The sequence below is a fragment of the Macrotis lagotis genome, chromosome X (assembly GCF_037893015.1).
Source record: "Macrotis lagotis isolate mMagLag1 chromosome X, bilby.v1.9.chrom.fasta, whole genome shotgun sequence".
NCBI lineage: Eukaryota > Metazoa > Chordata > Mammalia > Peramelemorphia > Peramelidae > Macrotis > Macrotis lagotis.
Genome location: NC_133666.1, coordinates 20,233,722 through 20,260,307, shown reverse-complemented (window position 1 = coordinate 20,260,307; position 26,586 = coordinate 20,233,722). Strand labels below are relative to the sequence as shown.

Sequence of the window (26,586 nt, the reverse complement as noted above, 5' to 3'; positions counted from 1 at the left end):
GCTCTGCCATTGCCAAGCTGGGCATGTTTCTTCCCTCTGAGCCTCAGTTTTTCCTCCGTCAAATCACAGGGTTGAACTAGGTGGACTCTGAAGTCCCTTCCAGCTCTAGATCTGTGATCAGATATAGGACCTTGGGCAAGTCACTTGGCCTCTATGGGCCTCAGTTTCCCCATCTTAAAATGAAGGGCTTGGCCTAGATGGTTTCTGAAGTCCCTTCCAGCTTTAGATATAGGATCCTATGTGTGACTAATGCACTAGACACATCACTTCCTGGGGCCTCAATTTCCCAATATGTAAAATGAGGCAGTTGGATTAGATGGCTTCTGGGCTCCCTTCCAGTTCAAGATCTGAAATCCTTTAACCCACAAGACTCTATCCAGGCTGCAGGAGAAGGCAGAAACTTTCCAAAGTTCTTAGGAAATGAAAGGCTTTTAAGTTGACCTAAGTTGTATCCTTCCACCAGTTTGCTGAACTCACTGTAGGCATTTGCTACAGGTTTCCCAGCTCAGTTCAGATTTGTGCACTGACACAGGCAAAGTTTATTTCAAGGACTTAGGAGACTTTACCCTTGTTCCCGTATGCCTCCAACAGGCTGCCTTAGAGGGCAGCCCTGTGGGTCTATGCTCTGCCCTGGTTTCAGGCCCATCTTGGTTCTGGTTGTCTGGGTGCTAACTGGGGTGTTACTGTATTGCTGTTCGTCCATCAAGACACAATCTTTTCTCATTTACTCAAGCCTCAAGAAGCAGGATTTTGCTTTGGGGAAGGGGCTCATCCAAGGGCACGAGACCGAAGCCAAAGAAAAGGGCAAAAGGCAAGCTCCACCTTGAAGCCAAGGCAAGCTCTTCTCCTGGGGCACCTACTCTAGAACTATGTGCTTCTAATAATGTGTTTCTGTTAATAACTTTGAAGTCCAATGTTTGCTGATTCCAGGGTGTGCTCAGGCCCCTTCCCTGGGGCTATTTTTTTTTTTCTTGAAGGTCAGTAGACCTTCAATAAGATCTGGAGATCATAGTTTTTGAGCATCTAGGAGGGGGGCCATGCTGAACCACTCTTGGGTGTCATGGCAGCTGCTCCAGTAGGTCCAAAGTAATCCCCCTCAGCCCTCCAATGACGGAATCTATTTGGGTGGGAGGGAGGGAAGGAGGGACCTGAGCGTGGAGTCCCATGAGCCAGAATGGCTTATCACCAAGTAGACCATAAGGGGGATGTGAACAGGGAGGAGCTTGGCAATCTTTCCCCCTCCTCCGGAGCTTTCTTTTGAAGAACCGAACATACAGGGCTCTCCATCCAGCTGACTCCCATGCTAGACTCCTGAAGGTCACCAACAGGACAGGGGCAATTACAGAGGCATGATGATCCAGTAGAAAGAGTATTCCCACTTGGAATTGGGGAACCTGGGTTCCAGCCTTGGCTCCCCTACTCAGTAGCTGTGTGACCTTGGGCAAGTCACTTAGCATCACTGGCTCTCAGTTTCTTCCTCTCTCAAATGGGCACCATACATAGTATCTTTCCTCAAACGAGGTAACAGATGTGAAATCATTTTGGAGCTTTAAAAGCTTACTATGTCAATGCAAGGTTAGCACTTGTTTTGACCCAACTAATACCAAATCTGGGATAATTTGAGGGGGTGGGCTGAAGTTTGCCTTTGCACTGTTCTGTGAAGAGGAGGAGTTGCTAAGCAAATTAAAATGTGCACAAAATTGCAAAGGGTGTGTTTAACCTGCTCAGGAGAACAAAATGTTTTTAAGGACATTGACACATTGTGTTTGCATGCAAATGGATGATGCCAATTAAAAATGAGTTCATTCTTTTTTTTTTCCATTCAGTAAAGCAGGCCCAGCTGAATCTCTATTTGAAAACACTGTTAGTATTGTTTTGTGATTATGTTATGACTAAGATCGAAAAGTAGCTAATGTCTGCAGCAGCAAAGAACAAAAAGCAAATTGAAGAATCAAGATTCTGTTTAAAGTCAACTACTGAAGGATAATCATTTGTTTTAAAAAAGCCCTGGACTGATGGAGAGATTAACTGTCCTGAGGTTATGGAAGGGGAAGAAGAGTGAGTGGAAGCTGAGGAACAATTGCCATGAGCTTATGGGCACCAATGGCTTTAGTCAAAATAGAACAAAGGATTATCTCTGACAACAGAAGCATAGGTAGGATTTACTCTAATGAATGGAGTCACTCATTGATCTTTTCTATTGCAGACATCAGTTTGGTTATTAACTATGGCAGATGTTCTGGAAGGTATTAAAAATCAATTCCTGAAGAGATGTCTATAATCAGACCTTTCCCTAATTCAAACTGGCCTTGCAGCTGGTCTGAATCAGGTGAAGCTTTGCTGTAGGTCTCTAGGTCCCAGCAGCCTCCAACAGCAGAAGTCTGAATATAGATGGGGAGGGTGAAGGGGTGGGGTGAGGAGGAGGAATTTGTTTCATGTCCTCCAAGAAACACTTACCTGAGCATGAACTCTTGGGGGAGGGAAAAAGAGGGAAAATATGACTCAAATATTGGAAAAAAATGGTCCCTGGCTTCTTGACTATTTAAAGAATCATCGACTCCCTTTGGGATCACTTCATTTCTGCTACTCATTTTTATCATTGATTACTGGATTGAGTAATGAGAATGACTTTTCTGGAGACTTTGCTCCATGCCAGGAGAGGGTAAGGGGAAAAGGGAAAAGGACCAGGAAATGCAATTCAATCACAAACATGTTACCCAGAAACTCAAGGAAAGCATCATTCATTATGTGTGACAAGAAAGGCACAGTCGCCGAATAGTTTTCAAAGAATCCAACAAACACTCTGAAGACTAGACATGGCTCGGAAGAACATCACCGAGCTGAAAAAAGAAAGGGCACACAATGCACAGCAACGGAAGGGCAATTAGCTTAGTCATAGCAGGCCTTAGCCGTACCCTAGATCTTAACACTCTCTGTTCCATACACGTTGTAGCCTTCTCTGTAAGTGGCGTAATTCTGGGTGGTGGCGGCAGGAGCAGGCTTAAAGTTTTGAGTGTTCTTCGTAAGTTTCATGCGTTTGGATTCCGCTCGGGATTTATAGCAGAACTCGATCAGAGCCACCATCATGGCCAGGCCCAGGCCTCCAACAAGGATATAGAATACGCCGGCAACGTTGCTCAGACTCAGAGCGCTGGTCTTGTCCTAAGAGAAATGGACAATGTGATTAGTTGGCGGGAAAATCACAGGCAGTGGGACATCATCATGCTTTGCAACAGTTCAGGGCTGTCCTACACTGACAAGATTACTAAACACAGGCAGAGATGATATGGCTGAGCCTTGGCAACTGGCTTGTGTCATGCAATGAGTAGATTATGCTTCCACTGACTGTTATAATCCCAAGGGGTCCTATCACTTCAAAAAAGATTTTGAAAGCAGAGTCCCCAACAACCAACTTTAGGAACCAAAGAGTAAATGGAAGCATATTTCATCCCTTTGCCAGCCTCAATAAACACCTATTGTCAGAGTTCAGTCATGACATCTCTCTTTCTCTCATTTTCTCTCTCTCTCTCTGTCTCTCTGTCTCTCTGTCTCTGTCTCTCTGTCTCTCTCTCTCTCTCTCTCTCTTTCTCTCTTTCTCTCTTTTTCTCTTTCTCCCCCTCTCTCCAAGTAACACTTTTCAGTTGGGAACCTAAATTATTCTTTGCCCTCTCTACCCTGCAGTCCTTTCCCCCTAGCCTCCTTGAAGCACTGTATTTATTGATCCCCAAAGCAATGGGTAAGAGTATTAGAATTTCCTATAACTCTGAGCTGGGGACATTCTTTGCCAGGCTCTTTATATCAGTGTTTGCTCCATTTCTTTCTCAGTGGTTGAGAGATCAGTCTAGGACTAACTTTGATTAGGGTGGCAAGTCTCTCTGCTGATGGACTTCATCTGCAGTAGAGGTTAGTCTATCAACGTCCTCCCAAGAGCTGCAGGGGCCTAGTAGAAGGCCCCTTTATTCCCTGATTGACTCCATTTACAAATCAGGGAACATTTCTCGGAGACTGGTGATTTAAAAAAAATACCAGCTCCTTTTAAAACTTGGATTTAAGTGAATGTCAAGGGTAATCTTTAAAATCACTAAACTGATCATAAGCTTTCTATTTGCTAATTTTTAAAAATGAGGAAGACGGTCAGTTACTTTCAGGTCAGACTGCAAATTTGACTAAGCTAAGACTGCATGAGAAAGCAAAACCTGGATTGCTGAATAATGGAAAGGAAAAAAAATTGCTACCTGGACCCCACCTTCAAGGTAGGGCTGACCAAGGGGGAGAGGAGGGGGTTTTCATTTTGTAATCTGTTTAGAGGGAATTGTGACCATTTTGCTACTGGATACAACAGAATGATTTGTTCATCATCAGATTCTGACCCCAATGGATTAAACTTCCTGTTTTCGCTATCATGCCATGCAGGGCCATCAAGGATGCTGAGCAATGGGAGGAACATAGTCAATCTTTGTGTTTGTGTCTTTAAGGCAGTTAAAATTAAATGGGAATGATTTATATCTTTGTATGGCCATTTTCACATATTTCTCTTTCTTAGAAGCTAGTCCTATACTTATTTGCCCTGATGCAAAAGCCAAAGGACTGTATGTAAAGGAGAATGGAAAATATCCCTACACACACCCCTGTGTCTCATTGCTTGTCTAGCAGAAATGATGGTTCAAGTTGAGGGAGTAATACAAAATATATGCCACTTATGGCAATGGATCAATTTTAGGTTGGCTCCTACCGACCCTCTACTAATCTCACCCCAATCTCATTATTGGATTTTATATGGGTTTCTTGACATGACTTCTATAAGCTGTGACAACAAAAGTTCTGAGTTTCATTTAACTGAGCTCCCAGGCAATTATGCCATTTATGGCCATGAGACATAGAGCTACAGTAGCAAAATGGTTCAGTGCATAGGGGAAATGAATGTTGGCGTTTCATGAAATGAATTAACCGATCCCACAATATTAGTTTAAAGAAAGAAAAAGAGGAAAAAAAATAACGGAAACTCAAAGGAAAAAATAAACTTTCTTGGGGAGCAAAGGGATAGAGGGTTGGGGTGAGGGAGAGGCGGGGAAGAGTGTTTCATGCTTATCAATGTGATGTTAATCCTGACGATGTATACCCTCAACGAGCATGCGGCTAAGATCTCAAAAGCACTCCAAAACAGCTTTGGAAGTGAGAAATGGGACAGACTTAGTGGTCTTTGAGAACCACCCAGGTGCTGGACTTGATTCAACAGCAGCTAGAATGAAGCTGATTCGTGAATTCTTCCAGAGACCAGTCTGATTTCCCAATTTGAGGGTGGGGCCAGCACAACAATAGAATAACTAAAAGTACAAAACTTACAAAGTCTCTGATACTGGAAGAGGGAAAAAAAAACTGTCATGATTGGTTCTTTTTTTTTTTGTGATTTTGGAATTGTTTTTCCTTGAGCCTTTAAAATGTAAAATACTCTGGAAAACCCTTAGAATATGCTGTGGGCCAATTCATGGCCTTCCTTCAAGAGGCCTGGCCTGATTATGCCAGCCTGATGTGATAGGGCTGATCCTCAAGGCCCATCCTTGTTCCATTGCTTCAAGAGTAGCATTATAAGGGCATTCCATTGTATTGAAGTAGGGTTATGTATGTTTGTGCACATGTCTGCATGCATGTGTGTACATGTACATATACGTGCATGTGTGTATGCATGTATGTGTGTGTGTGTGCGGGTGTTGTTTTGGGAAAACCATTTCAGGGGGAATCAAATAAACAGTGGGTCAAACTGCGATTGCTAATCAGTACAAAAAGACCGCCAGCGACTGACCTTACTCCCGGAGTCCTTGGCTCCGCACTCCCCCTTATCGTACCACCATTTGTTTTTCAGCTTGTCTAAGATGCCTTGTTCACTGAGTTTCAATACTGCAAGGTTTACAGGCGTTCTTCACGTGGGAAATAACATAAATAACATTATATTATGTTATTTTATGTTATTCAAGCTTCAAACTACTTTAAAACTATAGAAAGCGATAAAGCAGGGAGCCCTGGCCACAGTCATTTTAGACACTGCAGGCAACCTGAGCATTTTTTACCTTATCAAACTTTACACTAGAGCATCTCTATATTTACCAGGGCCTGCCCATATCGCTTTGAGTAATCGGCACACACTGTTAAATAACGAGGGTAGAAAAACAAGGCAGTCACTTGTTGGGGTGGGCTCTCTCTCCCCGTGGATACAATTGTCTGACTGCCACTTACTGCGAATTGGGTTTGATCTAACTGGGAATCTTGTTGGACTTCCAGACAGAAAGCGTTTTGGGGCAAGGGAAGTAGCTAAGGAGAGGAACAAGAAGGGAGTCCATCCATATTAGAGACAGAAAAGTAGAATGCAATAGATCAGATCATTGTTGTAGTCATCATCCTCCTCTTCCTTAATCACGTGAAGATAAGAGACTTGAGAACGTTCATTGAAACATTCATTGGAGAAGCCTGAACCGGCCACTGTGTCTTTGTTCACATCACAAGTATCTTTTGACCCAAGGCACAGCTAAGAGTACGCACCTTTGTTGGTGTCCTCCTTTTAGGATTCACAGTGCAGTAGAGGTGACTCTGGGCTTTCAAAGGCACTGCCAGAAGAGGTCCTATCAAGCTGTAAAGGCTTCTGTTCCAGGCTGAGCCCTGGATTATGTGTCTGGAAGCTGAGGATCACCCTGGTTGAATGTACAGACGCTCACCACCAGAAATGAGGTGTGTGTGTGTGTGGAGAAATAGGACATCAAACATTTTTTTTTTCCTATAGAAACTCATGAACCTTGTCAGCTAAGGCCTGGTGGGGTTGACCTTTCTGTGAGTCATGGGAGGATTCAAGAGCCAGGTTGCTTAAAGCATCAAGGGAAATGTTATATGTGTGGCAACATTCTAGGGAAGCAACTTGTCCCTGTAGGTTACAAATCGGGAGCACCTGGTAGTCAAAAAAGAGAGAAGGGGGGGGGGGCTAGAGATAGAGGGGCTAGAGAGGCTGCATAGCCTTCTAACTTCTAACTGTGGCTATATGACTGTAGCCGCAGCACCTTCAAAAACACCCAGTTCATCCTTGGCCATTGAAATGGCCACTTTGGATTTAAAGGCAAACCCCTTGTGAGGCAAGTGACTGATATCATAATATCAAATGGTGCCAAGGATACTGCTGATTCCATAGCTGTGGGGGAGGAACTAGGTGACCTCTGCACTCCAGATGGCTCTAGAGGAGAAAGTGAGAAGGGTAACTTTGCATGGCCCTCTCTCACTTGAATCCAATTAATTTGCATGTCATAGCATCACCTCCCTGATGTCATGGTCTTCTTCATGAATGAAGGACAAATAACAAGTAATGGGGAACTCTTTATGCAAAGAGACTGGGAAAACTCAAAGGTAAATTTTCCAGGCTCCATTTGCTATCCCAGGCCATCAGATACTTGAGTGGACCTGTCTTTGCCCTGGAGTAGCCAACATTATTTCTGGGATTATTTTCTCTTCTGATCATGACTATGATGAATCTTGCCCCTGTCTTTTCTCTAGGGAAGCTGAATGTTTAGTGAATTATCTGTATATCTGAATTATCTTTATCTGGATAAAGAGTACTATAGAGACCACACAATAACAACTTATCAAAAGGCAAAGTCAAGATAAGAAAACCAGTAGGAATTAAACAATTATTATTACATAGTCTGAATCATCAGTTGATGGTATCTTGACCACCCCTGGCACCATGATTATCTGGTTCACTTACTCTCTATGGAAGATGACAGGGATCACCATGGATATATTCCACAATGCTCCTTCCATCTCACAAATAAATTCGACCAACCACCTTTTTATGACCAATTCCAATCCAGAGAATAGGTTTTTATAGCTCTCCTACTCGCTGAACCTTCCAGCCTCTTTCCCACTATTACTGTTATAGGAGAGAGCAATTTTGCCTCCTGTAATGCCACTTTTGAATGTGTAATGTGACTTCTTAATCAAGGACCCTTAAGACAGGGGCAGATTCATGATGCAGGCTATTGGAGCATACTGAAACCTGCATTTCCTCAAACAACTGGGAAAATTTTTGGGGAGACTTCCCTTAAATGCCTGGTGGCCAGGGTCTTTTGAACTGATAAAGGGGAGGGAATTGATGGTGCTGCTATATGTATATAAAGCATCCTGGGATGCTCTGAAGGAAATTTGAAGTTCCATTAGGATATTATCGGGGACTGAAAACCAAAGGACTCAGGAAAACACTTAAAGCTGGGCCAAATAACTTCTGATATGGATATCAGTTAGGGGTGCCTGAGTCATTGTCATCTGGCCCATCTTTACTACTCCCAGACACTGTCTGCCCCTCTTTATCCAGGTATCCCTTTTATATCATGACTTTTCCCCATTACAGTGTTGATATATTGTGGATTGACATAAGAAATTAAATGAGAGTTTTTGCCAAAGCCACATACGACACAGGAAGGCCAGCAGACAACACAGAAAAAATTTAGAGAGTCAGAAATGCATAAAATATGTATATAGTATTATATAATAACAATCTATTTCATCATTTAATACCATGATAATTCAGACTACTTCTATAGATTGAAGGGAGGACCAAAAATATTTACACAGATTTATCAGATTGCTGGGGTATAGCATTCCTAACTCTTGTGGTGTGGAAGGGACAATTGTACTGTTCTCTTTCTCTTTCCTTACTCTTTTTTATTTTCTTTTCCTTTCTCTTTTCCCAATTTATTTCCCTAGTCTATGCGTTGGATCCAGCCTACCCAACCTTGGGCTGGTAGGCTCATCAGGAGGCACGGCTTTTGCCCCTTCTGGGCTTCATTTCTGTACTTCTGTCTTACCTCTTGGCATTTCCTCTCCCTTTGTTCCAAGGTATCAGGGACTTCCATGGCCTTACTTTGGTTGGCTCAGTCTTCCCAGTGGTGATACTCACTCTGCCAAGTTCTCTTTGCTTCAAAATCATCCCTCACTGCCCCTCGTTGCCAGTCAAAACTCCTACTCTTTCAATCTGGGCGGGCTCAGCTGGGTGTTGGCAAGGAAGCTCTGCTTAACACTATTTTCACAAGGTGGTAACTAACTGCTAAGACAGGGAGTAGTAACACTCAAAAAGGAGTACCTGTTAATTCAAAGGCTTATCGGATCCTAGATTTAGAAGTGGAAAGGACCTTAAGGGTCATCAAGGTCAACTACCTCATTTTACAGATGAGGAAACTGAGCTCCAGGGAAGTAAACAGACTTGACTAGAGTCACATAGTTAAGTGTCTGAAGGTAGGTCTTAACTCAGGTCTTTCTAACTCCTGACTTGCTGAACATGTGGATTCTCTTCTGAGAAGAGGAGGTCTTCCTGGTGACCCTTGGCTCAGTTTGTTCCCCTCTTCTTCAGCTAGAAGGTTGCCAGACCTTGCCCTGGGCCCATTCAGTGCCTCCCTAGGGATATTTAAGTATAAATTTGCCTAGGGAAGTGCCTCCACAGTGGTCTCTCAGAAGTTTCTGTACCCCACCAGAAAGTAGTGAGACCCACCATTGACATACAGTGAGTATGTCATTATCATTATTGTCATTGTTAATAAGTACTATAGACCACTGGAAATGATATCTTTTGAATGGGAAAAAATGCCCTCAATCAAGGCCAATCCATTTCAGAAAACATAATAAAAGCAGGCAAAGGAAAGTATCGATAAGTCTACTTTAGGAAGTCAGGATAGATGCTAAGAAAACAAACAGAACATACTTTCAAAGTCAAATCTCCTACAGTCATATGCCTCACTGGGGGCAGGGGCAGAGCCTCATGAAGTTTGCAACATACAATTAACCCCGTTTACTCTAGAATGTATGATCCTTACTACCAAGTCACATAAAGTCTTTTTCTTTGCCCAAACTGCCTACACCAAGTCAAAACCCACTGTTTGAAATTTAGAATGATCGTCCTATGGTTGGAAGGGACCTCAGAGGCCATCTTGGTCATCCCCTTCATTTTTGCATTTTGGGAAATTGAGGCTCAAGGAGGGATGAAGTGACTTGTCCAAGGTCAACATAGGATGCCAGATCTAGATCTGAAAGGGCCCTCAGGTATAAATTGAGAAATTGTGAGCCAAAGAGATGAGGCGATTTGACTAGAATCACACATAGGACCAGAGATCTAGAGATAGACTATTCTTCAGAAGCCATTTAGTCCAAGTTCCTTATTTTTATGCGAGAGATTGAGGCCTAGGGAGATGAAAGTCATGTGTAGGACCATAATTGGAGAGCTGAAAGGGACTTCAGAGGCCAGCTATCCAAATTCCTTAATTTTACAGCTGAGGAAACTGAATCCCAGGGAGGCTGGAACTGAAGCTATTTGACCAAAGGCACTAGGCATGAAGATAGGTTCTCTTCCTCTGGAGCTTTCACCTCTCATTTTTGCATTTGTGTCTAACTCTACAGAGGGAGCTCCATGAGAGCAGGGACCAGACCTGTCCTGAATCTTTTTACTCCTTTGGTCCCCTGTTTGGTGCTGATTAAACCTAAGGGGAGCTTCATGTTTTTTCAACTTTGATTACACAGACTTATGTGTTGGCCCAGGGACAGCAGGGGAGGGAAATAAGGCAACAGGAAGGTTAAATAACTTCTCAAATAACTTGAGTAACATGTAAGGCCTAAGAGGTACTGAGGCTTCATGTAGATCCACATAATGAGAACTCTCACTACTCTACTGCTCTAAAGTTTTTCAGGTATATATTCCTTATGATGTAGTTTAAGGATGATAAATTTGCCCCATTTTACAAATGGGAAAGTAGAGGCACAGAGAGAAGGAATGTGCCTGAGTTTGCACAGTTGCAAATATCAGAGTTAGGATTTGAACCCAGATCTCTTGACTCCACAATAGCACCACCAAATTTAACATTCTGTGCTCTCCAGAAAAAAACCCCTAAGCAATTCTTTTGGAAGTCAGAAATGTTCATATAATGCCATTTCTTTGGGAATATCCTTGACCTAATACATTCCTAGTCTAGCAAGAACACATCTTACTGCTGGGATCTCTTGTTGCCATTCCCTGAGAAAACTCCAGAAGTATACTTCGGAGGAATGACCACAGGCCTTTTGGAGAGTAGGGAAGCAGTCAGAGATTTAGAATGGGTTCTGGACAAAGTTGTCCAGATCCTTTTCAAGGAAATTATTCAGGCAGTCATTGACTCAATAAAGTTTACTGTAAAATTCTTGCTTAGTCAAAATTTCCTAAGACAAAGATATTGAGCAAGAATGGGGCCAGCAGGATAGACTATACACATGCAGGATGACTTTTGGCTCCCAGACACCTCTTCCATTCACCTGTCACAATGCCTATATTTTTGCCATTAGAGTTATATTCCTTGTATCATTTCCTGTTAAAAAGTATATGTCCTCAAAATGATATGGGGAAACTAATATATAACTATCTAAAAATTATGCGATGTTCTCTTACATTCAGAATTGATTTTTAGAATCTTCAGAGAGACACAAGAACCTTTAAACAGACAACTTTCAAATGAAATCTGTGAAGAGTTTCTGTGATGGAGGAGGTGATCATTAAATGTAGATAGGCTGGACTGAATGGAGAGCAAAGACCTAGTCATTGTTAAGGAAGAGAGCCAGTGGGAGAAAGACAAAATATATCCTAAAGGCATATTGAGTTTTCTCTAATTGTGGGACAGTTATTGGCTGTCATGAGGTACCTGGTAATAATGTGAGCTTGGCTTTCTTTTCATTTGATCCACTTGGGGGATAAGAATGAAGAGGGGCCTTTTCTCTGATAGCTTGACTGGCAAGACCAGCCATGATCCAAAGATGAATGAAGCCTCATGTCCAAGAGTTAGAGTGACTTACGGTCACCTCTGATTCCTTATCATGGCACACAGGTGACTCTGGGAGTTCTCACAGATGATGCCAGTTCAACATAAGCTCTGGCAGCTAAAAACATCTAGGCCTGGTCTGAGGTCCAGCCATGAAAATTTGGAAAGATTCATTATCAGTTTGGCCACAGGATGTTTTCATCTTTCGTTTGGCTACAACTCTCAAAGATCATCTTTTAAGTCATAGTAGAGTTGTGAACTGCACTAGTCAAGGCAATTAACAATGGGGAAATAAGAAATGCTTGAAGTTTTGAAGAAGAGTGATTTAAAGACTAAAGTGATCAGAAAGTTGCCACACTTTGATACTTATTGCTCTAATATCCAAACCATGTTTTTGGTGGCAATGCACAGACTGGGGTCCCACATTGGTTTTTATTATCTAGAAGTTTTCAAATGAGTTCAAATTAGGCTGGAAGGAAACTTGGTTCAAACTGAGTAATTATTAAACTCAGCAAAAACTAGTGAGAAACCCATTTGTTTCTAGATGGAGATTTCATTGTTTTTTTGCTCCCTGAGGTATTTCTTTTGCTTCTTCATTTGTTATGGTGACCAGAAACAATACTTATACTTTAATAAACTGTTTCTTCTTCTTCTTCTTCTTCTTCTTCTTCTTCTTCTTCTTCTTCTTCTTCTTCTTCTTCTTCTTCTTCTTCTTCTTCCTCTTCTTTTCCTTCTTCTCCTTCTCCTCCTCCTCCCCTTCCTTCTCCTTCTCCTCCTCCTCCCCTTCCTTCTCCTTCTCCTTCTCCTCTTCCTTCTCCTTCTCCTTCTCCTTCTCCTTCTCCTTCTCCTTCTCCTTCTCCTCTCCTCTTCCTCCTTCTTCTTCTCCTATTTTGTCTTCTCTTCCTTCTCCTCTTCCTCCTCTTCCTATGTCTTCTCCTCCTCTTTCACCATCTTCTGCTTCTCCTCCTCTTCCTTTTTAAATAGAAAATAAAGGGCCCTGGGTGGATTGTATAGCTTTATTTCTGACATATTTGGATCATCCACTTTTCGGTCTTAAGGAACTACAAAAACTGTGTTCTGTAATTCAGGGCACTACTGCTACTACTTAATGACAATTATTCAAACTGTAGGCATGGTCCCTGGGAGCAACCAAGAAAGCTTTAGGACAGAACTTGTGGCTTCAACAGGATTATAGTAATGGAAATTTTACATGGGATGGCAACAATGATAGCAGAGAAATTGAGATTCTTGAGAGATAGCAAGGACATTTCTCCCCTGCAAAATTACATTTTCTTTTGGAAAATATTTAGAAAAAATTCCCCTAAATTTTTTTCAAGAAAGTAAAAAGTAATAAACAGGAACAAGATACCTGTGACACAATAAAAATAAATTTTAAGTTTTATTTTGAAGATAACCAGAGTAGTGAATAGCTTGGAGCCATGTCAAATTCTTTGCTATAACAAAAATGCCAAGAGAGTAATTTAAGAATGTTGGACTGTCTTGCAAGGAAAAGCAAAAAAGAGAAATGTGGGCCATGGTAATTCATCAGCAAAGACTCTGCCAAAGAATCCAGTGATCCTGGTTGGAGATACAGCATCTTCAGAGGACCTTGAACTATGGAAAATGGAGCTGAAGCTGACAAAGTTGGTATGGAGAGTGACAGATTTAAGGACATAAAGAGGTCAAGTGGGAAAGGAGAATGTGAGGGAACAATGACACAGTCAGTGTCTGCCAAGACCACTTGGAAAGATTTCAATATTATTTACAAGAAGACAACATCTCCAGGCCCTGTTGGGTACCTTCCATAAAGTAACTCATACATGGGACATCAGGGAAGGTGATTATCCTTAGTGTCATCATGACCACATTGGCCAAGGGGTATCCAGTGTGTGGTGTGTGTGGTGTGGTGTGGTGTGTGTGTGTGTGTGTGTGTGTGTGTGTGTGTGTATGTTCACGCGTATGTGTGCATTTCTAACAGTATATTTAAAGATGCCACATTTCAGAGGTCTATTTTGAAATCTAAATATTTTAAAATGAATACTATTATCTTAGAGCTTTAACACAAATAATTTATGACCCAACTTAAAATGAGATTGGAAGGGATACACTTAAGAGTTTGAATAGCTGGGTCCAAGTTTGAGCTGTGTCACTTACTTGTTATGTGACTTTGAGCAAATCACCTTTGTGTCTCTGAGGTTCTGTTTTGTCATTTATAAAACAGAAGCACTAATCTGTGTTCTGTCTGTCTCACTGGTTTGTAGGGGTCAAATGAGATAATAGAGATGAAAGCATTTTGCAAATGGTAAAATGTTATATGAATGTAAGGTAAGTTTAGAGGGGACAGTGGAGAGAGGAAGGAGGGAAGAGATGGAGCTTAATTCTACTAGGGAATACAATATTTACATAAACTATAAAATGTTTTGAGAAAGGCTTATCTCCTAATAACTACGGGTGGTGTGGGGAAGGATTTCCAGAGAAGGCAGCACCTACATTGAGCCCTGAAGTAAGAAAAATGAATGAATGAAGCAATTATTGTTTAGTATGTGCAAAAGCCCCAGTAGGACTTTTAAGCTAAACAGTGAGGGAGCAAATTGAGAAGTAAGATAGTCCCTGCTGCTAAGGGGCTCAAATTCCTACAAGGAGGAGACAATTCATAATCATAATGAATAATATACACAGTGTATCCTAAAAGTCTTAGTGCAGTTTTAAGCTCTTGATAGCTTCCAGTATTAATGACTTTCAGTGGAAATAGAGAAGTTTGGAAGAAGGGTGGTGTCAAGGAACACTCATCAATCTGAGAAGTTACAAAGACAACTTAGACAAGATATTGAGCTTGAGATACTTGTAAGTTAACACCTCATGTTGCCCTTAATGCCCAAGTACAGAGTTGAATTCAACTATATCATTAATTTTAATTCAATTAAATTCAACAAAAAGCAAGATCCAAAGATATTTGTATGGATGAAGATGCTGGAAGATTATTGGTGATATCATCTCATAAAACAGCAAACAGAAGCAGAAGCAAAAAAAGGCTAAGAAAGTTTGGCATGAGACTCAACTAAGTCACATCATCCCAACAGTACCCACAGATGATGTTGGTAGAAGGACAACTATGGGCAGTTAGATGGTATAGTACCCACTCTGAAAGCACCAATCAAGAAGCCAGGAGGACCTGAGATGAAATTCAGCCTCAGACACTTACTAGTTGTGTGACCTTGGGCAAGTCACTTAATTCTGATTGCCTCCCACCCAGGGCCATCTCCAGTAGTTTTTTTTTTTAGGTTTTTGCAAGGCAAACGGGGTTAAGTGGCTTGCTCAAAGCCACACAGCTAGGTAATTATTAAGTGTCTGAGATCGGATTTGAGCCCAGGTACTCCTGACTTCAGGGCCGGTGATTTATCCACTATGCCACCTAGCTGCCCCAAGTAGTTTTGATTCCTATTTGGCCATTGGACCCAGATGGTTCTGGAGAAGAAAGTGAGGCTGGTGACCTTAGCTCAGTACTTCCCTCACTCAAATCCAATTCACGGGCATATCATGACATCATCTCCTTGATGGCATGACCTTCTTCAAGAATGAAAGATAAATATCAGGAGGACAACAAGCAGTACAGACATTTGAATGGTACTGTAACCATTTTCGTGATCAGTAAAAGTAGAACCGTATTCAGTTCCTATCATCTGAGTTCTATGTGTAGAAATGACAATAATGGCACTTGGGAAAAGCATCTGGACCTGATCAATGCACACTGAGGAAATCTGTGCTAGTGGAAAAATAACCTTCAAAATGTCAGGAGATCATTTTACAAACTATCTTGCAGTAAAGATATCAAAAGGAGGCAAAAAATGATGGATGATAAAAACATCTAAAAAATGGACACAGATAGGATCTCAATAACTACGAGTCCATACTACCTCATCTTTAGAAAATCTATGAGAACAATTTACACAATGATTACATATTCAGGGTATTCTTGATGGAAAGATGAGAAGGGAATACATATGCTTTTCCATATGATTCTCTACAGCAGATCAGATCTTTATCCACAGCTGACTAAAAGGTATGTAAAAACAAAAATCTATCATATTTAATTTTTATTGATTGTCAAAAAGAGGTGGTGGATAAAAATATAACCTATAAAATTCTCCTTCATGCATGAGTTAAGACTATACAAGGAGTTTCTCATGCATATGTTAAAACCATAGGCGATTCCTTGATAAATTCAATTCTAAAGTAGGTTCAACAACTCTCTTATTATTACTATCAAGTAAGGCATAAAAGAGGCAGATGTATGCTCACTAAAGGTGTCTATCACCCAAATGAAAGAGGGATTTCTCCTTAGATATAGCATCTTCTAAATACTTTTGTTCAGGGGTTATATTGTGCTGGTTCCATCAAACCTCTGAAACTTTTGGCACCCCATCATTGAGATCCATAATTACTTTGAAGAGGTCAGCCTAGCAATCTATTCAGAAAAAAAACTAAATGGATGAAAACGCCCATTGTACGGACTAAGGCACATATTTGGTTAGCTAGTTCATTGAAGGAAGACCATCAGTACTTTTATCTGGCATTGTAGATGACTGATTTGGTTTCAGGATTGAATGGAGGAAGAGGGTAGGTTAGACTGCATATGGCAAATGGAACCCAAGCCAATCTTTTATTTTATTTTATTTTAATTTTTTAATTTTGTTTTTGCAAGGCAATGGGGTTAAGTGGCTTGCCCAAGGCCACACAGCTAGGTAATTATTAAGTGTCTGAGGTAGGATTTGAACTCAGGTCCTCCTGACTCTAGGGCTGGTGCTCTATCCACTGCCCCACCTAGCTGCCTCCAATCTTTTATTTTTGAAGACAAATGTTCTCCCAGTGATGCTCTATGGTTAGGAGTTGAAGACCACAATATTAATCTCCTATGATTCAAAATTTTGAGTGACCCAAAGGGCAATGGAGAGATGCATGATGGGTTAATGTAGGTTATAGAACATTTCCAGCAATCTCTGCATAAGAAATTCCATAAGGGTTATCAGGAAATATCTGATAGTAAAATGGGGTGGATAGTTTTTTATTAGAATAAGTAAACTTCCTTTAATATCAATGTTCCTCTTTTTAAAGTTTTTCCTCATATAAAAGTTTCTTTTTTGAAACTGGGTTTTAAAAAAATCCCTTATAAGCAATGGTCTTTTATTGAGGGCAAGAAATTGAAAATTGAAATTGAAATTGAAAAAGGCCTAGAGGAATTTCTCCAGAATGTTGGGTGAATCCTCTGTGGGAGGATCTATTGGAGAACATGGACCAGCATAAGGAAAGCATGAGACTATAGAGGTAGAACACTTATCAGTGAGATCACAGATCCATTGAATAACTCAATTCAATTCAATTCAATTCAACAAGCATTTATTATTTGCTATATTAAGATGAGAAATTAGAATAGCAAGGTAGTACAGTGGATAGAGTTCTGTTCCTGAAATCAGGAGGATCTGAGTTCAAATCTGGCCTCAGGCACTTACTATCTGTGTGACTCTGGCTGAGTCACTTAACCTTGCTTATCTCAGTTTCCTCATCTGTAAAATGAGCTGGAGAAAATAAGCACAAACAACTCCAGTATCTCTTCCAGGAAAACCCCAAGGAGTCACAAAGAGTCAGAGATGACTGAAACAACTAAACAATAACAGCATCAAGGGGTGAGAAAACATGTGAATGTTGAAAACCAGCCCTACCTTTTTTGGTGGTTTGCTCTGACCCTGCTCTTGTTGGCTCTGCTGGGCTCAGTTGGATTTCTAAAATTTTCATAATCACAGACCAGTCTGTAACAACTAAATGGAACTTATGGTATTTGTAAATGAGCCCTGGTGGAATCTTATCCTACAAGGGAATATTTTTTCAGTTCTATCCTTTCTTCTAAACTAATTTTTCAGGTTTACTAAGTGGATTTCATCACACCTGCCTTTATGGAACATCTTGGCATCATTCAATGCCAGGCTCCTTGTTCTAGAACTGGAAGGGATCTCAGAAGTCATTGAGTCTATCCTCCCCCTCATTTTACAGAGGAAGAAACTGAGGACCAGGGAGATGAGATTTTCACCTTGGTCTTACGTCTCCGTATTTTTTATTGGTGTTTTCTGTTTCTTACATAATCATGATATCCTACCTCCTAGAGCCATCCCACTTGGCAAATGGTGCTTTTTAAAAGTATTGGTGTTGCTTCTGTTGACTCTCTTCATGTGATAAAGGAAGAAATAGCAGAATGATTTTTGAAGGATGAAATGTCAGTCATTTTTAGTAAGGAAAGTCAGATGATTATGTAAGTTGGCAGCAGTGATCCCTTCCTGGGTCCCAGCTTCCCTGCCTCCCTCTAATCCCCTCAGTCCCTCTGTTTTTTATCACCAGTGTCTAGCATAGTGCCTGGTATACTATTGGGGTTTAATAAATGCTTTTGATCTGAGGAATTACTACTTCTTGGGGCTACCAGGAGAGCTTGAGCCTACCTCTGTTTTCAGCAACCTGCTAGATAGCTTCCTGCAAGGTCATGCTATGATCTCAAGTCCTGCCTGCCTGGAAGCCAACTCCTCCTCTTTTTCTCAAAACCAGTTTTCCCACCTTTATTTTCCTATTCCTATTAGAGGTATTTAGTCACCTGGTCTTGAAACCCCAGTGTCACCTTTGAGCTCTCCTTCTTTTTGGCCTTCCACATCTAACTAATAATCAAGTCCTACTGAGTTTGTCTTTAGTGTCCCCAGTTCCCTCCTTTCCATTCCCTCTGATAGAACCTTAGTGTTAGGTGGTATAGAAAGGCTAAGCAGTACAGAAAATAGTGTTGGGCCTGGAGTTATAAAGACCTGAATTTGAATTCTGTCTCAGACTCTTAACTATCTGAGTGACCTCTTCCAGCCTCAGCTTCCTCATCTGTAAAATGGGAATAATAAGAGTACCTACTTCAGAGAGCTATGAAAATCAAATGAGATAAAAGTTTTCCATTCAGGCTTAAGCATAAAGGCTTTGGAAACACAACAAAATACACTGGGGATCTTAAAGTACTATAGCAATATTGTTCTTGTTTAGTGATCTCAGTTGTGTCGAACACTTGGTGAACCCATTGTTTTCTTGACAAAGAAACTGGAGTGGTTTGCCATTTCCTTCTCTAGTTCATTTTCCAGACTAAGGCAAACAGGGTGAAGTGACTTGCCCAGGGTCACATTGCTAGTAAGATTCTGAGGCCAGATTTAAACTCAGGAAGATGATTCTTCCTGACTCCAGGTCTGGCAGTCAATCCAATGCTGCGCCACCTAGCTTCCCTGTAGAATTTTGAGCTTGTATTATTTCTAGCTAGATGTCTCAGTGGATAGAGTGTAGGCCTGAAGTCAAGAAGACCTGAATTCAAATCTGGCTTCAGACCCTCAGTAGCTGTATGACCTTGGGTAAGTCACTTAACATCTGTTTGCCTAATCCGCTGGAGAAGGGATGACAAACCACTCCAATGTCTTTGTTAAGAAAACCCCACATGGGATCCCAAGAGTTAGACACAACTGAACAACAGAACAACAACAAATTATTTCTTATCACTTCACCCTAGACTATGGCATTAGTCTTTTTCTTCTGAAGTCCATGCTTGATGCCACTGGCAAATTATTTTTCCTAAATAATACTTCTATTATGCCATTCATCTACTAAATAACCTCAGTGGACCATGAAGTCCAAACTGCCCATTTGGGCATTCAAGGTCTTTCAGAAAATTGCTTCAAACTGTTCTTTTCCCTCTTATTGTTTCTCTGTAAGCCCCCATTCTGCTTTAGTCAAATTGGTTCTTACTGACACTCCCTCTAGTCCGCCTCCCCCCTACACTTCCCCTATCCTCCAAACAAAAATCCTCTCCCTAGCGTCATTGATTGGTCTGTTAAGACAGGCCATGAGATAATTGAATCCAAGAATATCTGAGTTATAAGGGCTTGAGCAGCCTTCTAGTCTAACTAGATGAAAAAGAATTCCTTCTATACAAAGATTTTTATAATCAACAAGCAATAAATACATCAAGTGGTCATATACTTTGCTTGAAGATGTCCAATGGGGGGAGCACCCAGTGCTTTCTGAGGTTTAGCACTAATCGTTAGGGAGGTTGGTGAGGTCAAATTTGCCTCTTGTTTTTAACTTCCTAGGAATAATGAGAGGAGAGAGAGGAACCAGAAATGTGATTTCAATGGGATGGGAAACTCCTACCTGAGGAGATTCCCTTCTACCAATTTTGACCATCACCTCTACAATAGATAATCTTAGAGAGTTGCCTGGGGTTCCAGCAAGTTAAATGATTTGTTCATTGTGACATAGCGCCAGAAGCAGGATTTGAACCCAGGTCTTTCTGACTCTGAAGCTGGTGCTCTATCTGCTATACCATGCTGCTTCTAGAGAGGCTGATTTATTTTTTATTTTTATTTTTTATTTTGTTAGGATTTTTTGCAAGGCAGTGGGGTTAAGTGGCTTGCCCAAGGCCACACAGCCAGGTAATTATTAAGTGTCTGAGGCCGGAATTGAACTCAGGTACTCCTGACTCCAGGAGGGGCCAGGACAGGGCCAGTGCTCTATCCACTGCGCCACCTAGCCGCTCCAAGGTTTTTTTTATTTTTATTGCCTCCACTTCCTCACATCCTCACCTTCAATTCACAACTTAGTCCTTTGAAATTTGGCTTCTGATCCAACCACTAGACCCCAAGGGTACCAATGATCACCTGTTAAAACCGATGACTTTTTCTTAGTTGTCATCTTCCCTGACTTCTCTGCAGCTTTTGACACTGCTGTCCTCTCCTTGGAGAATATTTCCTCCCTTAGCATCTGTGACATGGCTCCCTTCCTTCCTGTTGGTACAATGGCTTAGTCTCCTCTTCTTGTCCCCTAAGTGTAGACACCCTCCAAAGGCTCTGGCCTGGACCTTCTTTTTTTTGCACTAGACAATTTCTCTTGGTGCACTCAACAGTTCTTATAGGTTCAATGAGCATCTTTTTGCAGGTGGTTCCCAGATCTAGAAACCCAGCCCCTTCTCTCCTGTGCTCTAGCCTGTTATATTGTCCTTACAAACCTATCCCTCCAAGCTTCTCCACGCCTGTTGAATGTGCTCCAATCCTTCTAGGGTTTACAACCATCACTAAATATTCTTGATTTTTCTCTTTCCCCCAATTTTCATATGCATTCAGTAGCCAAATCTAGTTGATCTAATTCTATAACATCTCACATCTATCCCCAACTTTTCCCTAACACTTACTATATCCAATTCAGTCTCTCATCATCTCTTGGATGGACTATTGCCAGTCTCCTAATTGGCCTCCCTCTCTGTCTTCTCCAATCTAATCTTCCCAATACATATCAAATTTGATCACATACTCCCTCCCCTCATAAAAAAAACAGCAACATTTTTTTAGGTTTTTGCAAGGCAAATGGGGTAAAGTGGCTTGCCCAAGGCCACACAGCTAGGCAATTATTAAGTGTTTGAGACCAGACTTGAACCCAGGTACTCCTGACTCCAAGGCCGGTGCGGTGCTTTATCCAAGATGCTACCTAGCCGCCCCCCCCAATTACCTTCTAAGCATGGTTCTGGTGTCATATCCTACATGAGACCATTCCTGATCTTCCCACTTATTAGCACTCAGTTCCTCTTGAATTCCCTCAAGTGCTATCAAACGGGAGCTGTTAATAACTCCTGGGAACTTCTGAAAGCAGGACCCTAGGCTACAGGGTCCTAATAGTCTGGTATTACTTTTTCCATAGACCAGTTCTGTACTAACCCTGGACTGTTCTCCTTCCCATGAGCAAATTTTCAATTACATGCAAATCCAACTTAATAAAGAGATGCCAATCCATGCAACCCACATGTTGTGACATGTGACATGCTATGACAATACCAAGATGTGCAGTGCACAAGTAGCTTGGGAAAAGATTCATTTGACCTATTTCAGAAATGTAGTTCAAGCCTATTAAACTTTGCACTATAACACCATCAGTACAGTGGACTAATTTAACAAGGCAGGTATAATGGTTAGAACACTGATCCTACAGTCAGATAGATCTGAATTCAAATCAGACATTTACTACCCACGTAAGCCTGGGCAAGTCATTTAACTTCTGCCTGCTTTGCCTGTACAATGGAGATGATAACAATACCCATTTCCCAGGATTCTTATGAGGATCAAATAAGATTTTTATTTGTGTATATATAGAGACATTGTCCTCAGCTTCTGATTTTGCTAGCAATTGAAGTCCATAGCTAGATATCTAAGTGTCCTTAAGCTGACATGCTCTGGCAAGTCTGTGGGTCTATTGACATTGATGGTGATTCAGTGGTGAGCTGGGGACCTCAAATATTTATCTCTTTTCCCTGCAGGTTGGGAATTCCTGATGGGAATTCTGGCCCAGTCTCCTCTTGAGCAGGAGTCCTAAGACATTTCACTTATACTCAAAGCAGTAAAGACCTCATACCCAATGCATTCTTACTCACTATGAAAACTTTTCTCTCATATTGCCTCTGGCCTGACAAATCATCATTATGGGAGTGACATGGCAAGATTGATAGATTTGGAGCTGGAAGGGTGCTCAGAAGCCATATAATTTGACCCCATCATTTTGAGATGAGGACCTTGAGGTGCAGAGGGTTTTTCCAAGTTTATACAGCTAATAAGCATCTGAGGTGGGATTTGAAACCATCTCCCCAATACTCCCCAATAAATCACATGCACTTTTGGTAAGAAGGAGCAACTGACCTAAAGAACCTTCAAGACCTGCAGTAGCCTCTGGTCCCTATCTTGTGAATTGAATCTGCTGCCTTTGCTTAGGGCACTGTTAATGACTACCATTCCAGTCCCAGTTGGGTCTTCCAAACATGGATGGCATTTTAGCTTTGCTTCGTGAGGATGATCTGTTTAATTCTTGGAGTTTGGCCTTGGAGTCAGAAAGAGTTGGGTGTATAAGAAGGTTCACATATAGGCTACATACCATAAATTGTATTCATGGTAAATTGAATGTGGGGTGAAGAATACTGTCTTATGTGAAGAAGTCAGAGATCCTATGGCATGAATGTAAAAACACTGCTGGAAGTCTACCTTGGGGGGAATTGGAAACAGGAGGGATTAGGAAGAAGCTCGTCACATTTTATCATCTTCCTATCCTTTTATCAGCTTCCTATTTTTACTAATTATTCTTATTAACCAGTTGCTGTGCTGTCAGTATCTTCTAAATTCAGCAACTGAGGACAAAGCCCCAGTCCCAAGTTATATCTATCTCTGCCTTTATCTCTCTCTCTCTCTCTCTCTCTCTCTCTCTCTCTCTCTCTCTCCCTCTCTCTCTCATTTGTCTGTCTATCTAAAATCGATTTATTTATCTCTGCGACTATTAGCCCTACATATAAGCCCTCATCTTCATCCTCATCATTTTCATTTGCAATTAACATTTGAGTTTAATCCAAAAGACATCTTTGATCTGGTTTTGGAATATATTTGATGAGATGTTTTTTAATCCTTTACTAAACATATTATTTTCTATTATGCTATACATAAACATTTATTAAGCATCTGCTATATTCTAGGCAGTGGGGATACAAAGACAAAAAAGAAAGCTGATCCCTTTCCTCAGGGGTGACATTGTTAGGGGAGCTATCACCTGAAAATGGACTTTGCAACAGGCCAAACTTTTCATAGCATTTTCCCCTTATCCAATCAAATATAGTTTATTTCATTCCTTGAAGGATTGTTCTCTCTTAAGATTATAGGATCATATATCTTGGAGCAGGAAGGGATCTCAGAGGCCATTTTACAAAGGAAATTAATTCCCAAGGTCAATTGACTTGCCCACAGTCAAACAGGGAATAGATGACATAGGCAGGATCCAGATCCCCTGATCCTGAATTTTCATTGAATAATATTGCCTCAATACTGTATATTTATGGTACAGACAAAGACCAAATACTGGTCAGATAGAAAGAAAGAGGTCTTCACAAAAACATTCAGAATTTTGGTTATTCTGGGATCATCTAGACCTTCTCCCTCCAGCCAGGACTCTGTTCCAATGAACTCAAGTGGACACCAGCCTGATCTCAGGGACGGAAAAGCAACATTTTTCTAGCATGGCTTGGCAGGATAGGGGCTGGCCCCGGGATTGCACTTGCATGGGGAATTCCAGAATGAAGAAATTCTATCAGTTTGGTTTGGCACTTTCTCTGCAATTTCTGATCTTAGACTTGTCTAAAGTCCCAAGTGTTCACCCAGTCAGCATGGACCAGAGACCGGGCCTATGTAAAAGGATTGTGATAACTAAAGAGTTGTGTGAACCTTGAAATCATACAGAAATAGGATATAGTCTTCTGATTTTCCAAGGGCAGAAATATAAAACTGTGGTTAAACTGGTTTTAGGAGACACAGTTTTGAAAGACATATTGCAATCAACAAAGCATTTATTAAATTCCCTCTGAGTACTTAGCTTGGTACTGTGGGGATACAAAAAGGAAGGTAAATAGTTCCTGCCCTCAGTGAGGTTATTTTAAAAAATTGTTAGGGATAAGAATGGAATTAAGCAAGTAAAACCCTTTCTTATTAATTACAATTAACTTTCGACATTTACATAGTATGCTGAACTTTTCAAAGCATATTCAGAGGTATTATCTTGTTTGATCTTCACAACAGTTCCTTTTTCCAAATGGGAAAACTGAGGTCTCAGGAAATGCTGATAGACCTAGAGTCTATGGATGTTCTGAGAGGTCAATTATGAAGGGAGACAATGGGGTCTCATTGAAAATGGTGAGAAAAAGGAAGGTCCTTCTCTGAGATCTCCTTCAGGTCTTGGCCAAGAACTGAGCTAGCATTTTAGAAAGTGCTCAGTCTCCGTGTTGCTTCCCCTGATGGAATGTGAACCCTTCTGGGGTAGTCACTGTTTCATCTCTGTCTCTGTGTCCCCAGTGTAGAATGCTGACACATAGCAGATAATGAATGTTTGTCTATTGGTTAAACAATAATCCCTTTCACAACCATGAAATCCTGCGAAAATACTTTGGAAAATTTTACGCCTGTACAGAGAATTATCATCATAAATTTGTGCTTATTTTTCACTTGCCTAAAAGTCTTTGTATTTCTTCAACTTCCTCTGGTTTTCTATCTCCAGAAACCCTGACCTCTCACTAGTTGAAGGGAGCCAGGATATTTAGCATGGCGAAGAGAAGACATAGGGGCAGAGACCTGCTCCTTTTTTGTTCTATTTGGTCCCAGAGACCAGAACTACTGTGGAAGCCACGGAGGTGACTCTCAGCTTGATCATCAGAAGCGTCTGACAAGGGAGTGACCTTCATGGGGAAGGTCATTATTTCTCTTTTGCTAGAAGTATTCAGGCAAAGGCTGAATATCCACTTATTGGGAATGTTGGGGAAGGGATCCCTGTTTCAGGTACCAATTGGTTGAGTCCCTTTCCAGTTTTGAGACCCTATGAAAGTATGTCCATAATTAAAGAAAGCATAGGAATAGGGCTTCAGTGTTGCAGAAGGGGACATGGTGTACATATACCATATCTCAATTTGCAGTCAGATGGGCATCTTTCTTTGCTTCTTTTTCTTTCTGGAACCTGTGGAGTACCACCTTCATTTCAATGCTTCCTCCTGTTTCTGCCATTTCTGCACTCTGATATTGAAAACTTAATCAGATTTCTTTCGCCCAAACCGCCACTTCCTACATCTTTTTTTTTTTTAGATTTTTCAAGGCAATGGGGTTATGTGACTTGCCCAAGGCCACATGGCTAGGTAATTATTAAGTGTCTGAGGCTGGATTTGAACTCAGGTACTCCTGACTCCAAGGTCAGTGTTCTATCCACTGTGCCACCTAGCCACCCCCCTTCCTACATCTTAAAGTCACATCTTGAAGGATACAGAAAAAATAACTTCCAGATCACCAGAGATTATAATCACAATCCCACAAGTCAACTTCTATGTATTATAATAAAATAGATTCAAACCCCAGTGTCCCATAGGCTCATAGAGGTTAGAGATCAACTAGTTCCACTCTCTCATTTTACAGAGAGAGACAACTGAGGTACAGAGATGTAAGTGACTTATTCAAGGCCACACAGTAGAGATTAGAACAACAATTTCCTGGGTTTCAGGCTAATACTTTTGCCTATCTGTCTCTAAATCACAAACAACATGACATTAAATAGTACAATATTATGGCGGACAGTTCATTTACAGCAACAGTTTGTGACCTGGGCAGTCAACCGAAAGACATCATGGTGGGGTTTAAGATGTTGGCAGGCATCACCAAGGGGTTGATTCAACACAGTGTATTAACAATTTTGTGAAATGATTTAATAAGACTAGGTTAAATAGAGATATACTTCAAAAGGCTAAATCCCATTTCTTTAGGTAGGATTTTTAAAAATCTTATAATATCTAGAAAAATCCAAAGTTTTGACTACCACTAGACTGGTTGAGTCATTAAGGCCTGCTAATCCTCTACTCGGAGCAGAGACCTATGAGGAAGCAATGAGTTCATTCTCCTATCACCTTCCCAAGACTAAGGAGCATGTTCAGTAGGAAATAACCTGAATCTTCAAACTTCTCATAGGCCACCATGGCTACATATAGACCAATGAATGGCATTAAAATACTCACCCCACTCCTTCATTCCAAACCAGAGTCTTAGGGATTCCCAGGAGTTCCAGCTAAGACCTGAGGAGGGGTTCATCATTCTGTAAGGATTCTTGTCCATACACATAGTCAACAGGGTCAATAAAGAGGCATCGATTCCATCTCAATCCTGGGGATCCA

General features: G+C 41.1%; 1 protein-coding gene across 1 annotated transcript in view; it reads right to left on the bottom strand.

Moving 5' to 3' along the window:
* The window catches only part of GRIA3 (glutamate ionotropic receptor AMPA type subunit 3), a 202,113-nt gene that overhangs the window by 2,762 nt on the left and 172,765 nt on the right, over positions 1-26,586 (bottom strand). Inside the window, exons 12-13 of the mRNA XM_074201644.1 lie at positions 5,801-5,915; positions 2,916-3,162 (exon numbers count right to left, since the gene is read on the bottom strand). Coding sequence (XP_074057745.1) covers positions 2,917-3,162; positions 5,801-5,915 — 361 coding nt within the window. The 3' untranslated portion in view covers position 2,916. The remainder of the gene's footprint in view (positions 1-2,915; positions 3,163-5,800; positions 5,916-26,586) is intronic.